The sequence below is a fragment of the Marmota flaviventris genome, chromosome X (genome assembly GCF_047511675.1).
Source record: "Marmota flaviventris isolate mMarFla1 chromosome X, mMarFla1.hap1, whole genome shotgun sequence".
Classification (NCBI taxonomy): Eukaryota; Metazoa; Chordata; class Mammalia; order Rodentia; family Sciuridae; genus Marmota; species Marmota flaviventris.
This window is the reverse complement of record NC_092518.1, coordinates 88,454,472-88,465,958: the sequence shown is the minus strand read 5'-3', so window position 1 is coordinate 88,465,958 and position 11,487 is coordinate 88,454,472. Positions and strand designations below refer to the sequence as shown.

The following is an 11,487-nucleotide window of genomic DNA, read 5'->3' as shown; positions in this document are numbered from 1 at the left end:
TCCTAGACCTCTGGCTATCAGGGTTATTTACAGACGCTGTTTTTTTTTTTTTATTTTTCCTTAAAAGAATATCCACAACAACCCCCCCTACCCTCTGCTGCCCCCATTGTTTGGCTTGTTCAGCAAACCAGGAAGGTGGGGGCCGGGGAGGAAGACAAATCCCATAATTCCAGGGACCAAATAGCCAATCCTTTACTGGGATTTGGCGGCATCTAGCGGCAGGCTTGAGAGGTATAAACCTTACCCAGAGAACTTTCTGGAAAATTAGCTGAGTGCGTATTTGAAGAAGGACACAGTGCTTGGAGACCAGGAACAAAAAGGTAAGAGAAACTCGGCAATCACAGGAATTTGGGATCGCCAGCTGAGGGGAAGGGAAGTGTGTTGTATGTATCACTGGAAAATACTTTTGCAAAGAGAACTGCCAGCAACTTGGTGGGCGGGGTGGGGGTGGGCAGGAGAGGGGAGGATACTAGAGAATTGAAGCCGCCCCTTGTTGTTGCTAATATGGGAATGGGAAGGTATGATTCTGAACTATTGGAGAACTAATTTAGAATAGGATTTTGGCAAAAAGAAAAATGTGGAAGGAAAGTGTACTTTCAGGGTCTAAAATCAAATTGGTAGGGTAGCCGAGCTACTTTGAACAAAAGCCATTTTTTTTATGACCACCTTGCCTAAATTATTTTCCTTGCCGTTCAAACATATACAGATAGAAAACCAACAGAGAGGAGCTCACGTACACACACTCACTCTCCTCTACCCCCGCCCTAAAGCTAGGGCGGACGCCTGCGCACACCCACCTCCTCCGGCGCCACGACGGCTGGAGCGCGATCACACCCCAACCCCCCAGGCCACGCGAACTTGCCCGCGCTTGTACACCCTGGCCCACACGCCAGCGGCACTCACCACCCCCATTCGCGCACACACATCAAAACTTCGATTTCGCCTTTTTTTACCCCTGCTCGGAGAATTGCGCAACAGGCTCGGGGGCGTGGCTTTACTTTGACCTCGCTCTTCCCCACTCGCGGGGACCTTAGCTCATTTCCGCCTATCCTATTTCCGCAGGCCACGTAGACACTTCCTTTCCCAGCTGGGGGAGGGGCACAAACCCATAATGCCTCCCTGCCAGAAAGAGAAAAAAAAAAAAAAGCCCCTCTGGTCTGGTCAGGGGAACTCTGGGTCGTGAAAATAGGCCACGTGAACACTCTGCCCTATAGACTGATGACCCAACGGCTGTCGCGCTTCGGAGGGCGGGCTAAGAACCTAAGAGGGGGAACGTCATTGGCTAAAACTCGCACTAAAGGAAGACTATGGTTGGTTGGTTTCAGGCCTTAACCATGAAGAAGCAGGTTGCTAGCACCCGCCTTTACTGCGGCTAAGTGTCACTGCTGACGTGGGGGTGGTGGTCCAATCATTTGGTTATGGAACATTCTAAAACTTAGGCAAGACGATTGTGATTGGTTGATGGGCATAGGCCCGCCTCCAGAGTGACGTGTCTGCCTATGGATATCAGTTGCCAGAGAAACCTGGCTTTACTATGGCGGTTGGAGGGACGGCAGTGATCACACGTCGGCTGCTGGAAAGAACTGGATTCTCGTTTCAGGTTTCGGGGTGGGGGTGGGGAAAAAGGGTCGATGATTTCCTCTTCTTGTCGTGTATATAGACAGGATTAGCAAGTGGCTTTACGATCGGCAGAGCTAGATTCATTCCTGTTCGCCAACGCCCAGCCTGGGCAAGGCTTCTGTTCTTTCTGTGTCTCGGTTTCCATGTTTGTAAAATGGTGATAATAATAGTATCTACCTCATCAGAGACGTGTACTCAGACGTGTACTGTATTATGGTGCGTAGAAGGCACCTAATAAGAAGCCTGGCTCTTAAAGATAATTTGCTATTGTTAACGGAGATAAATATTCGCGTAACAGAATGAGAAAATTTATAGTTGATGTAAATACTCTCATTATAGTGCCTTTTCTGCATATCATCTTTCCTAGAAGAAATTAAAGATAAAAGGGATAAATTAATTTTTACCGATGAAATAATGTGCTACCTGAGAAATGCCTCATACCGCGGGGATTGGAATTTTCCCATATTGAAAAGTTAAAAGATGGGGGGAGGGGGGAGATCGGGAACGAGAGCGAGGTAGAGATGAACCATGCGCGATAAGTAGGCCTTGTTTGGATCCTGATTTGAGCAAGGCAACTGTAAAAACCCATTTAAGACGCATCAGGAAAATTTGAACGCGGATTCGATATTTGATGTTTGTTAAGGAATTGATGTCAGTTTTTTTAGACATTACAGTGGGATTGTGGTTATGTTTTCAAATTGTCTATTTTGTGGACATATATGTATATAAATGCTTAAGGATTAAATAATATATTGAGATTGGTTTCAAAATATGTTGGATGACTAGGATTTGCTTCAAAATTTCAGCGGTAGAAGGAAATGGGGAGGAGGGGTATAAAGAAAAAAAAATGGGGTTCTAAATTAATAATCATTTAAGCTGAGTGAAGGGTAGATGGGTTTCTTTATATTAATGTTTTCCTTGGTATATTTTTGGAATTTTTCATTATACAGAAATAAGCTATTCAGTGAGCTAAAAAAGTCAGGGCGGGGGGAGCAGTGGGTGGGGTTACAGATGAAACAAGATGGCCTTCAGTTGGTAATTACTGAAGCTAGATGATGGATTCGTCGTGGGTTTGTAATACTGTTCCCTCTACATTTTTATTCATTTGAGATTATCCTTAATAAAGAGTAAACATTTTTCAAAAATTAGATAAAGGTTCAACAAAGTAAATTTGAAAATATAACCACAGGAAAGGGGAAAATCATTTTTACATTATTTATCAGCTTTGGTGTCCTTTGTGTGTGATAAAATTGCATTGGCTCATGAAGAAGAAAATCATCATCTCATATATTTTTATGTCCTTTCCTGTCCCTTTGTTTGACCTTCCAGATCACCATCAGAAAAGCTAAGTTTGCCTTACAGTAAGGATCAGGAGATCTGATCCTGTTTGCAGAACCACCCCTGATTACAGAGCCTTGGGTAAGTGCCTTCCTTCTCCTGGCCTCAGTGCTCAAATAAGAAAATACCACATAACCTTCTTAACTGTCCAAGAATATTTTGAAGATAAGCCTCCTATCTGGAAAGTAAATTCTGAAAAAGGAATAATGGAGGCAAATCTATTGCTGCCTCTAGTACAGAAAGTGAATAAGCATCTGAAGGCTGCATAATTTTATATCCTTTAATAAAAGATACTAAAATGGATCCCCTGCAGTAATTTTACATATCCAAATATTACATTATTTATTTCTTTGCTACAGATGCAGAATAGTATTGTGGTTGAAATTAAATAACTGACTTGCTAAATTTAAATTCTGGCTCTGCCATTTAACTTTGTGAATCCTGAGAATAATATTTATTTTGTACCTAAGCTTTCTTGTGTGTAAAATACAAATAATAATAATAGTTCCTTCATGTGATTGTTGAGGTTGAGGGGATTACATGTAATGTAACCAAGACAGTACGTAACACATCCTGTTTTCCCTGTGGACACTTATAAACACTTCTAAAACAATGGATACCTCTTTTTTGAAATGAAAGAAAATTAATATTGTTGATTTCAGTAATTTTCCAGAAAAAGCAGTTACTACTAGAATTCTGAAATTATGGCTTCTGGCTTATTCTAACAATCTAAAGGTTTTTAACTATATTCAGTGAGCTAAAAAAGTCAGAGATAATTTCCAGGAGCCATAATTTTAACTAGCAAATCATACCATATTCACTCTGCTAATAGTTGTTATGTTATTCCTCTTTATTCAGACTAAAAAAAATCTGATAAACAAAGGAAATGTTCAGCATCCAAAACAGAAAATTGATGTAAATGTAACTAACAATGGCACATGTGAATTTAAAGGTTTTTTTCCACCAGACTGTAGGAGTTTATAATTACACTCATCCTAGTACACACATAAACAAAAGATGTTAGCCTTTGGAGTCTGATTCACAAATGGCCGATTGCTTACATGAAGAGGGGAGGGAAGATTTCCCCATCTCTTGACAGCTGTGTTTTCTTATGAAGCCACAGTATTTTTTCTTCTTTATTTTCCTCCCTTTTGAAAGCTAGGTTTTATAGGAGGGTCCTTCCCTGGTTGGTAGAAGAGATAAATTACATGGGTAGGCTCAGAACCCCTTTCCATGAGGCCATTTAGGGAATGATTAAAAGCTGATGGGGGAGGGTAGACCATTAGGTCAATAGGAGCTCAGAGAAAGCAAGGGCCAAAGTGATTTGAAAGAGCAAGCTTCAAAGAGGAAGACCTTGACTTGGATCTCTAAGGATGGGCAGAATCTAGAAGGAAGGTGGGAATTCGATCCAAATGATATCCCTACAAATTATAGAGTAGACTCAATTTTACTTTTCTCACCACCTTTTACTCTCCCTAGAATTAATCACTTTTATCATTTTGCTCTGTTTCCTTCCAGACTTGTGTACTATCTTGAATGTCTTCATGTCTATTCATAAGAGTTGTGATTTCAGTTGTAGTGACATTCCCTTAACTAGCATGATATTCAATATTATAATTGTAACACATTATTTTGCCAATTCACTATTGATATCCTTGTAGATTTACTCCAGTGTTCTGCTATTTCAAATAATACTGCATCAACATCCTTGGTGCCCATTTCCAAGTGTTATTCTAGGGCAGTATTTGTGTCTTGAGCTGATAATTAAACCATCATGATATTGGTGTGAGAACATTAAAATATAGCACCGACGTGGATGGACTCAACACAATGATACCTTTAAAATTAAATAATCAAAAATCATTGGGAAGAAGGTACCTTAAAAGACTCACATTACTTTGGGAATTTGAAATGTTGTGAAATAGCATTTCAAATCATTGGAGAAAAGATGGACTCTTCAGTAATGAATATTAGGAAAAGATTGTTATAAATTTGAGGGAAACTATAAGAAGGCATAAGAAATCACTTTCACAATATTGGTTTTGGAGCCTTTTCTTAAGCATGACATAAAGCCAAAGGTCACAAAGGAAAATATTGACCAATTTTGTCTGTGATAATGAAATAATGCGTATTCACACGGTCTCATAGTATGATATCATTAAGCACTTGAAATATTTTGAACATACAAAAACCCATAATTATTATAAATCAATAAAGCAGCAAAAGACCTCATAGAAAAGGTAATGAAAATACTCATAAGAAAAAAGATAAAATGGCCTAAAAGAGAATTCAGTACCTCACAAATTCAAATGAAAAGGGCTGGGGTTGTGGCTCAGCGGTAGAGCGCTCGACTCCCACGTGCGAGACCCTGGGTTCCATCCTCAGCACCACATAAAAATAAATAAGTGAAATAAAGGTGTTGTGTCCAACTACAACTAAAAAATAAAATATTTTTAAAAAATTCAAATGAAAGTACCTTACTAAGTGTTAGATTGGGGGGGGGAACAACTTCTTTTAAAAGAAGTATTTTGGGGTGTAGTTAAGTGCTGGAGAGCTTTCCTAGCATGCACAGGGCCCTGGATTTGTTCCTCGGCACCGTAAACAAAAGAAAGAAAAAAAGAGTGTTGCTGAAGGTATGGAAAAATGAACTTACATATTTCTGTTATGAATAAAAATTAAAGTAGTTATTTTTAAGGTGAATATATTTAAAATTATAAAATGTCATTTTTTGTTCTTAATTTTTAAACTTAGATGGAAAAACTACCCATCTGATAATATAGAACTTTAAAAATCCTAAAATCAGACTAAAAGAATACCCAAGGGGGAAATATTTGCCAAAAGAAATTCTGGCCAGGCACAGTGGTGCATGCCTGTAATTCCAGTGGCTCCGGAGGCTGAGGCAGGAAGATCACAAGTTCAAAGCCAGCCCCAGCAAAAGCAAGGTACTAAGCAACTCAGTGAGAATCCTGTCTCTTAAAAAAAAAAAAAAAAAGGCTGGCAATGTGGCTCAGTGGTCAGGTACCCCTGAGATCAATCACAGTACACACCCATACCCACCACATCCCCAAAATAAATTCTACAAGTGTTGAAATCACTTGTAGAATGAGCCATACCTGGTGGTTCATGCCTGTGATCCCAGCTGTTCAGGAGGCAGAGGCAGGAGGATCAAATTCAAGGTCAGCCTCAGCAATTTAGCAAGGTTCTAAGCAATTTAGTGAGACCTTTAGAATTTAAAGAAAAGGGGAGGGGAGCCAGGAATGTGGCTCAGTGGTTAAGCACCTTTGGATTCAATCTCTGGGGCCCTCCAGTGAACTCAAGGACAAAAACAAATGGACAGTGGACATTTTTTAAATGTTGGTGCCCACTGAACAATGAAAGTGATCCATTTTTCTTAGCAGATTTATACATTTTTAAGTGAAGATTCTCCATTGCTGGCCAAAGTATGGGATATGATTTTTGCTGTGCTGCAGATTGAACCCAGGGGACTTTACCACTGGGTCACATGCCCAACCCAAAGACAGGATCTTGCAGAATTCCCCAGGCTGATCTTGAACAGGTGGTCCTGCCTCAGGCTCCAGAGTTGCTGGGGATTTGTGCACCGAACTGTGATTGACATTTTTACCTGCTATTTTTAGGATTATAAATTGATATAATATAGAGGAAGAAGAAATTTTGGCAACATTAAGAGCTTTAAAAGTGTTTTATCTCTTGGCCCACTAAATCTGCTTTTTAAAATATTTTTATTAGTTATTGATGGACTTTTATTTATTTATATGTGGTGCTGAGACTCAAACCCAGTGCCTCACACATGTTAGGCAAGCACTCTACCACTGAGCCACAACCCAGCCCTAAATCTGCTTCTTATAGTCTTATAGGAACAAAAGGAAATTATCCAAAAGTGTTTGTACTATGTTTAAATAATTTGTTAAAGGATGAATAGCTGGTAGAACACAGACTATTTCCAGAAAATGAGTGGCTAAGGTATGCCATTCAGAACAGCTCTGAAAGCATATGTGTTATAACCTTAACATGGGAAAAGATTCATTACAATAGTTTTTTTTTTTTTTTTTATGAAATCTGTTGTTTAATTGTATGAGTTAATTTCTTCAAATGTAGAGACCAAATAAACTTATGAAATTAAAGCAAAACTGTAGCAAATATAAACATGTTTTCTCAATTTCTGAAGCAGATGGGAAAGTGACTGTTACCCCTAGTTTATATCTCCATTTTAGGGACTTAATTAAGTGCTGCTGTGCAAGAAGTAGGATAGGTATAGTACAAGCCCTGTGGCAAATTGAATTGAATAATACAGTTTCATATAGTTTTGGAGGTTGGGGAAATGGTCTAGGATAGGAAAGATTTAGAGAGGAGGTGGGACTTTTCTTGGTATTTAGTTAAAGCCTGGTGGACAAAGAGTAGGTATGCTGAGTAAGCTATATTAACAGTATGAAACTCAAACACTCAGTTTAAAAAAGGTGATAAATAATGGCAGCTTTTTAGTGAAGACAGGCACAGAGATCCATGTCTGTCATGGATCCCTGAAGCAGTGTATGCAAGTGTATGTAGTAGGTTCAGCTATCAAGTTTCTCAGTAAGGAATTGCTAATGACCATTTATCTTTTCATAGCAAATTCATTTTTTTATTAAAAAGAAACATTTTGAAAGGGATAACATCATGATACACACCACTATCTGAATCTTTACATGCTGTGTCTATCCTCCTCAACCAGGTTTCTGATTCCCACAGGGCAAGTCATCATATTCACAGATTGTGTTACTTTGAAGGTTGGTTTTGCCCTTCACTGCCTGCCCAAAGCTTTGTGTCCTTGCAGTTAGAAGGTACTGTTTGCTTAGTGATACTAAAAAGTTTTCCTAATCCAGGGCTCTCATTTTCAAGCATATCTTAACTGGTTTCCCCTTTGGGCCTACCCTTTAACTGCCCACAGGAGTCTTAAGGGTTATTGATTGGCTGGTGACCCTCTCTGGATGAAACTTATTACTGGAGATACCTAGCTGAAGGCTGGTCAGTCTTCATCCCTTTTTCAGAATCTCCCTGACTTTAACAAGCTGAAGAATATGTAGGTTTCCAGTTCCTCCATGTTACAAACCCCACTACAGCAGACATCTTTGTATCTACATTTGTATGTGCAGGTATCCCTATAAGATACTGTGCTAGCAGTTCAGCCACATCACATTCATGTAATTTTTTAAAAAGCCTGTGAAGGCTAGGAATAATTTGTTATAGGCATAAATGGGAAGAGGCTGATAGCATACTTACTTTGTCCAAGGTCTCACAACTCTGTGTTGGAACCTAATTGGAATAAATGTCCGTCTGATAAACTGACTCTTGTATTTTCTTTCACCTCTATTGAATACCATGTTTATAAAAGGTATTTCACTTAGATGACTTCACAAAAGTTTATCTTAATTGCAGATACCTGTTTCCTTTCTAGGCTGTGTCTCTCACTTCATCCTTCCAGATCATCCCAGAAGATCTGTAAGATTCCATCTGGGAAATCACTAGGAGTTCTTGGAAGGGAAAGAAGGAAGATTGTGTAAGTCAAAGGAATTGTTTCATCTGTCACACCATATGAACAGTAGGAGACTGTTTTCATCCTTATCTTATTAGTTCTCCTTCCTGCAATTTTTCAGTTTAGATAATCTCTTTCCCTTGGAATTCTCCATTTCTTTGGCTTCCAAAATAACATTCTCCTAATTCTGTGGCTACTCAACATTTGTGTTTCATTTGTTGTCTCTCACCCCTGAAGTATCTTTCTTCCCTAGGTTTTCCAGTATTCCATACGTGAAATTCTGCCTCTCTTAACCCTGAAAGATTTCACTTACTTTCAGTGTCCACTACCAGCTAAATAACAACCACTGTTAAACTTCCATTTCTGGCTCTGAACTCTCACCTGAGTTTTAAAGTCACATGCTTAACTGCACAGTTCACATGCAATAAGTCTAACACTAAACTTCTTTCCCCTGAAGTCACTTTCCATCTGTATATAGCGTCTCACTTGGTGAAAATACTAATGACCTCATCACCTGTCCTCCACCTGTCATCACTGGCTCTTCCCTCACCAATTTTTCACCTCCAGCGAGTAGTCAACAAAAGTGGTATCATATGCCTCTTGTGCTCGAAAAAAAATTCCATGCCTATAACTATCATTGTATTAGTCTTATTTTATAATTGTCACTTTAGATATTTGAATCCCTCACACTTATAGTATTTGCCTGGAAGCAGATATGCAGTATTAGATGACTAACTGAATAGATTACCAAATGAATTACCGGTGCTTTTATTTTCTGCAGATTTCAAACCTTTAAAATCATTCTTAGTTAATTTAATAATTACCCAGGCTTAAAATGACAGGATAATTACACTTTTTCCTCTCCTCAGTTACCATATTCTTCAGTATAAGTTCTGTAATTTCTGAAGAATTCCAGTTTTCACTGTCATCAGAGTAGTTCAGGCCTATCTGGACTTACCAACAAAACCTTTACTCTTATATTGCCTCCAGTCAGCTAAATTAATTTCAACTGTAGTTCCTTTCATGATTTGCCATTTAATTCCTTCTTTCTCTAAAATTACTTCCTTGGATTATGGATGGCATTGAAGAACTAATTTATGGGCATATTTGATGAGCAGTGGGATGGGGGGAGGAGGTAGAAAGTTACTAATAAATGGTCCTGAAATAGGATATGAGATCCAAATTCCAAGACAGTTAGCATGTATTTTGCTCTTATGGGCTTTTATGAAGATAAAGGTTACCATAGAAAACAGTCAAGTAAAATACTTTATATTTACAGTGGTTGGAATAAAAACAGGGTTGAATGAGTTCCAGAAAGCAGGGTTCTCAAACTCGTGGACAACAATCTGCCGAAGAAGACAACTTTAAAAAACCAACTCGAAGCAACATGCAGAGAAGTAAGATGAGAGGGGCCTCCTCAGGAAAGAAGACAGCTGCTCCACAGCCAAAGAATCTTGAGCCAGCTCTCCCAGGAAGATGGGGGGGTCGCTCTGCAGAAAACCCCCCTTCGGGATCTGTGAGGAAGACAAGAAAGAACAAACAGAAGACCCCTGGAAATGGAGATGGTGGCAGTACCAGTGAAGCACCCCAGCCCCCACGGAAGAAAAGGGCCCGGGCTGACCCCACTGTGGAAAGTGAAGAGGCATTTAAGAATAGAATGGAAGTTAAAGTGAAGATTCCTGAAGAATTAAAACCATGGCTCGTGGAAGACTGGGACTTGGTCACCAGGCAGAAGCAGCTGTTTCAGCTCCCAGCTAAGAAGAATGTAGATGCTATTCTGGAAGAGTATGCCAATTGTAAGAAATCACAGGGGAATGTTGATAACAAGGAATATGCGGTTAATGAAGTTGTGGCAGGAATAAAAGAGTATTTCAATGTGATGTTGGGCACTCAGCTGCTGTACAAATTTGAGAGGCCCCAGTATGCTGAGATCCTTTTGGCCCACCCTGATGCGCCAATGTCCCAGGTTTATGGAGCGCCACACCTACTGAGATTATTTGTAAGAATTGGAGCAATGTTGGCCTATACGCCCCTTGATGAGAAGAGCCTTGCATTATTGTTGGGCTATCTGCATGATTTCCTAAAATACCTGGCAAAGAATTCTGCATCTCTGTTTACTGCCAGTGATTACAAAGTGGCTTCTGCTGAGTACCACCGCAAAGCCCTGTGAGGGTCTACTGACCACTCACTATTATGTCTGGTATCTGTAAACACTTTCTGTTCTTAGTCCTTTCCTTGTAAAATTGATGTTCTTTAAAATTGTTAATGTATAACAGGGCTTATGTTTCAGTTTGTTTTCTGTTCTGTTTAAACAAAATAAAAGGAGTACAAGCTCCTTTCCTCATTTCAAAGTTGCTACCAGTGTATGCAGTAATTAGATAAAGAAGAAAACATTCAGTAGAACATTTTATTGCCTAGTTGACAACATTGCTTGAATGCTGGTGGTTCTATCCCTTTGACACTACACAATTTTCTAATATGTGTTAAATGCTATGTGACGAAACGCCCTGATTCCTAGTGCCAAAGGTTCAACTTAATGTATATACCTGAAAACCCATGCATTTGTGCTCTTTTTTTTTTATGGTGCTTGAAGTAAAACAGCCCATCCTCTGCAAATCCATCTATGTTGTTCCTTAGGCATTCTATCTTTGCTCAAATTGTTGAAGGATGGTGGTTTGTTTCATGGTTTTTGTATTTGAGTCTAATGCACGTTCTAACATGATAGAGGCAATGCATTATTGTGTAGCCACAGTTTTCTGGAGAAGTTGATATTTTAGGAATTGTATTTCAGATCTTAAATAAAATTTGTTTCTAAATTTCAAAGCAAGAAATTTTGCAGTGTGCTTTTAATGTTACTGAGGCTAACTCATTAAGCCCAGGAAAGATCTAGGTGGTATCACTGAAGAGTTCTGACTCCAAGTGAAAGACTTCCTTTTCCTGCTAGGTGTGGCAACCAGGTGTATGCCATGTGAAGCCATTTCCCCTGTTCTCAATGTGGC

The 11,487-nt window shown here is 39.3% G+C and overlaps 1 protein-coding gene across 3 annotated transcripts; it reads left to right on the top strand.

The window, feature by feature from the left end:
• The first annotated feature begins 211 nt into the window (after nt 1-211).
• Morf4l2 (mortality factor 4 like 2) lies at nt 212-11,108 on the top strand. 3 transcript variants are annotated; one of them, XM_071606668.1, is made up of 5 exons: nt 212-320; nt 2,950-3,039; nt 5,710-5,900; nt 8,411-8,512; nt 9,768-11,108. In XM_071606668.1, the coding sequence occupies exon 5, from the start codon at nt 9,792-9,794 to the stop codon at nt 10,656-10,658; it is 867 nt and encodes a 288-aa protein (XP_071462769.1). In that variant the 5' UTR covers nt 212-320; nt 2,950-3,039; nt 5,710-5,900; nt 8,411-8,512; nt 9,768-9,791; the 3' UTR covers nt 10,659-11,108. The 3 variants fall into 3 exon arrangements, with proteins under 3 accessions (XP_071462769.1, XP_027790451.1, XP_027790448.1); XM_027934650.3 differs by lacking the exon at nt 5,710-5,900; XM_027934647.3 differs by lacking the exons at nt 212-320; nt 5,710-5,900 and adding an exon at nt 1,497-1,600.
• Nucleotides 11,109-11,487: the final 379 nt, after the last annotated feature.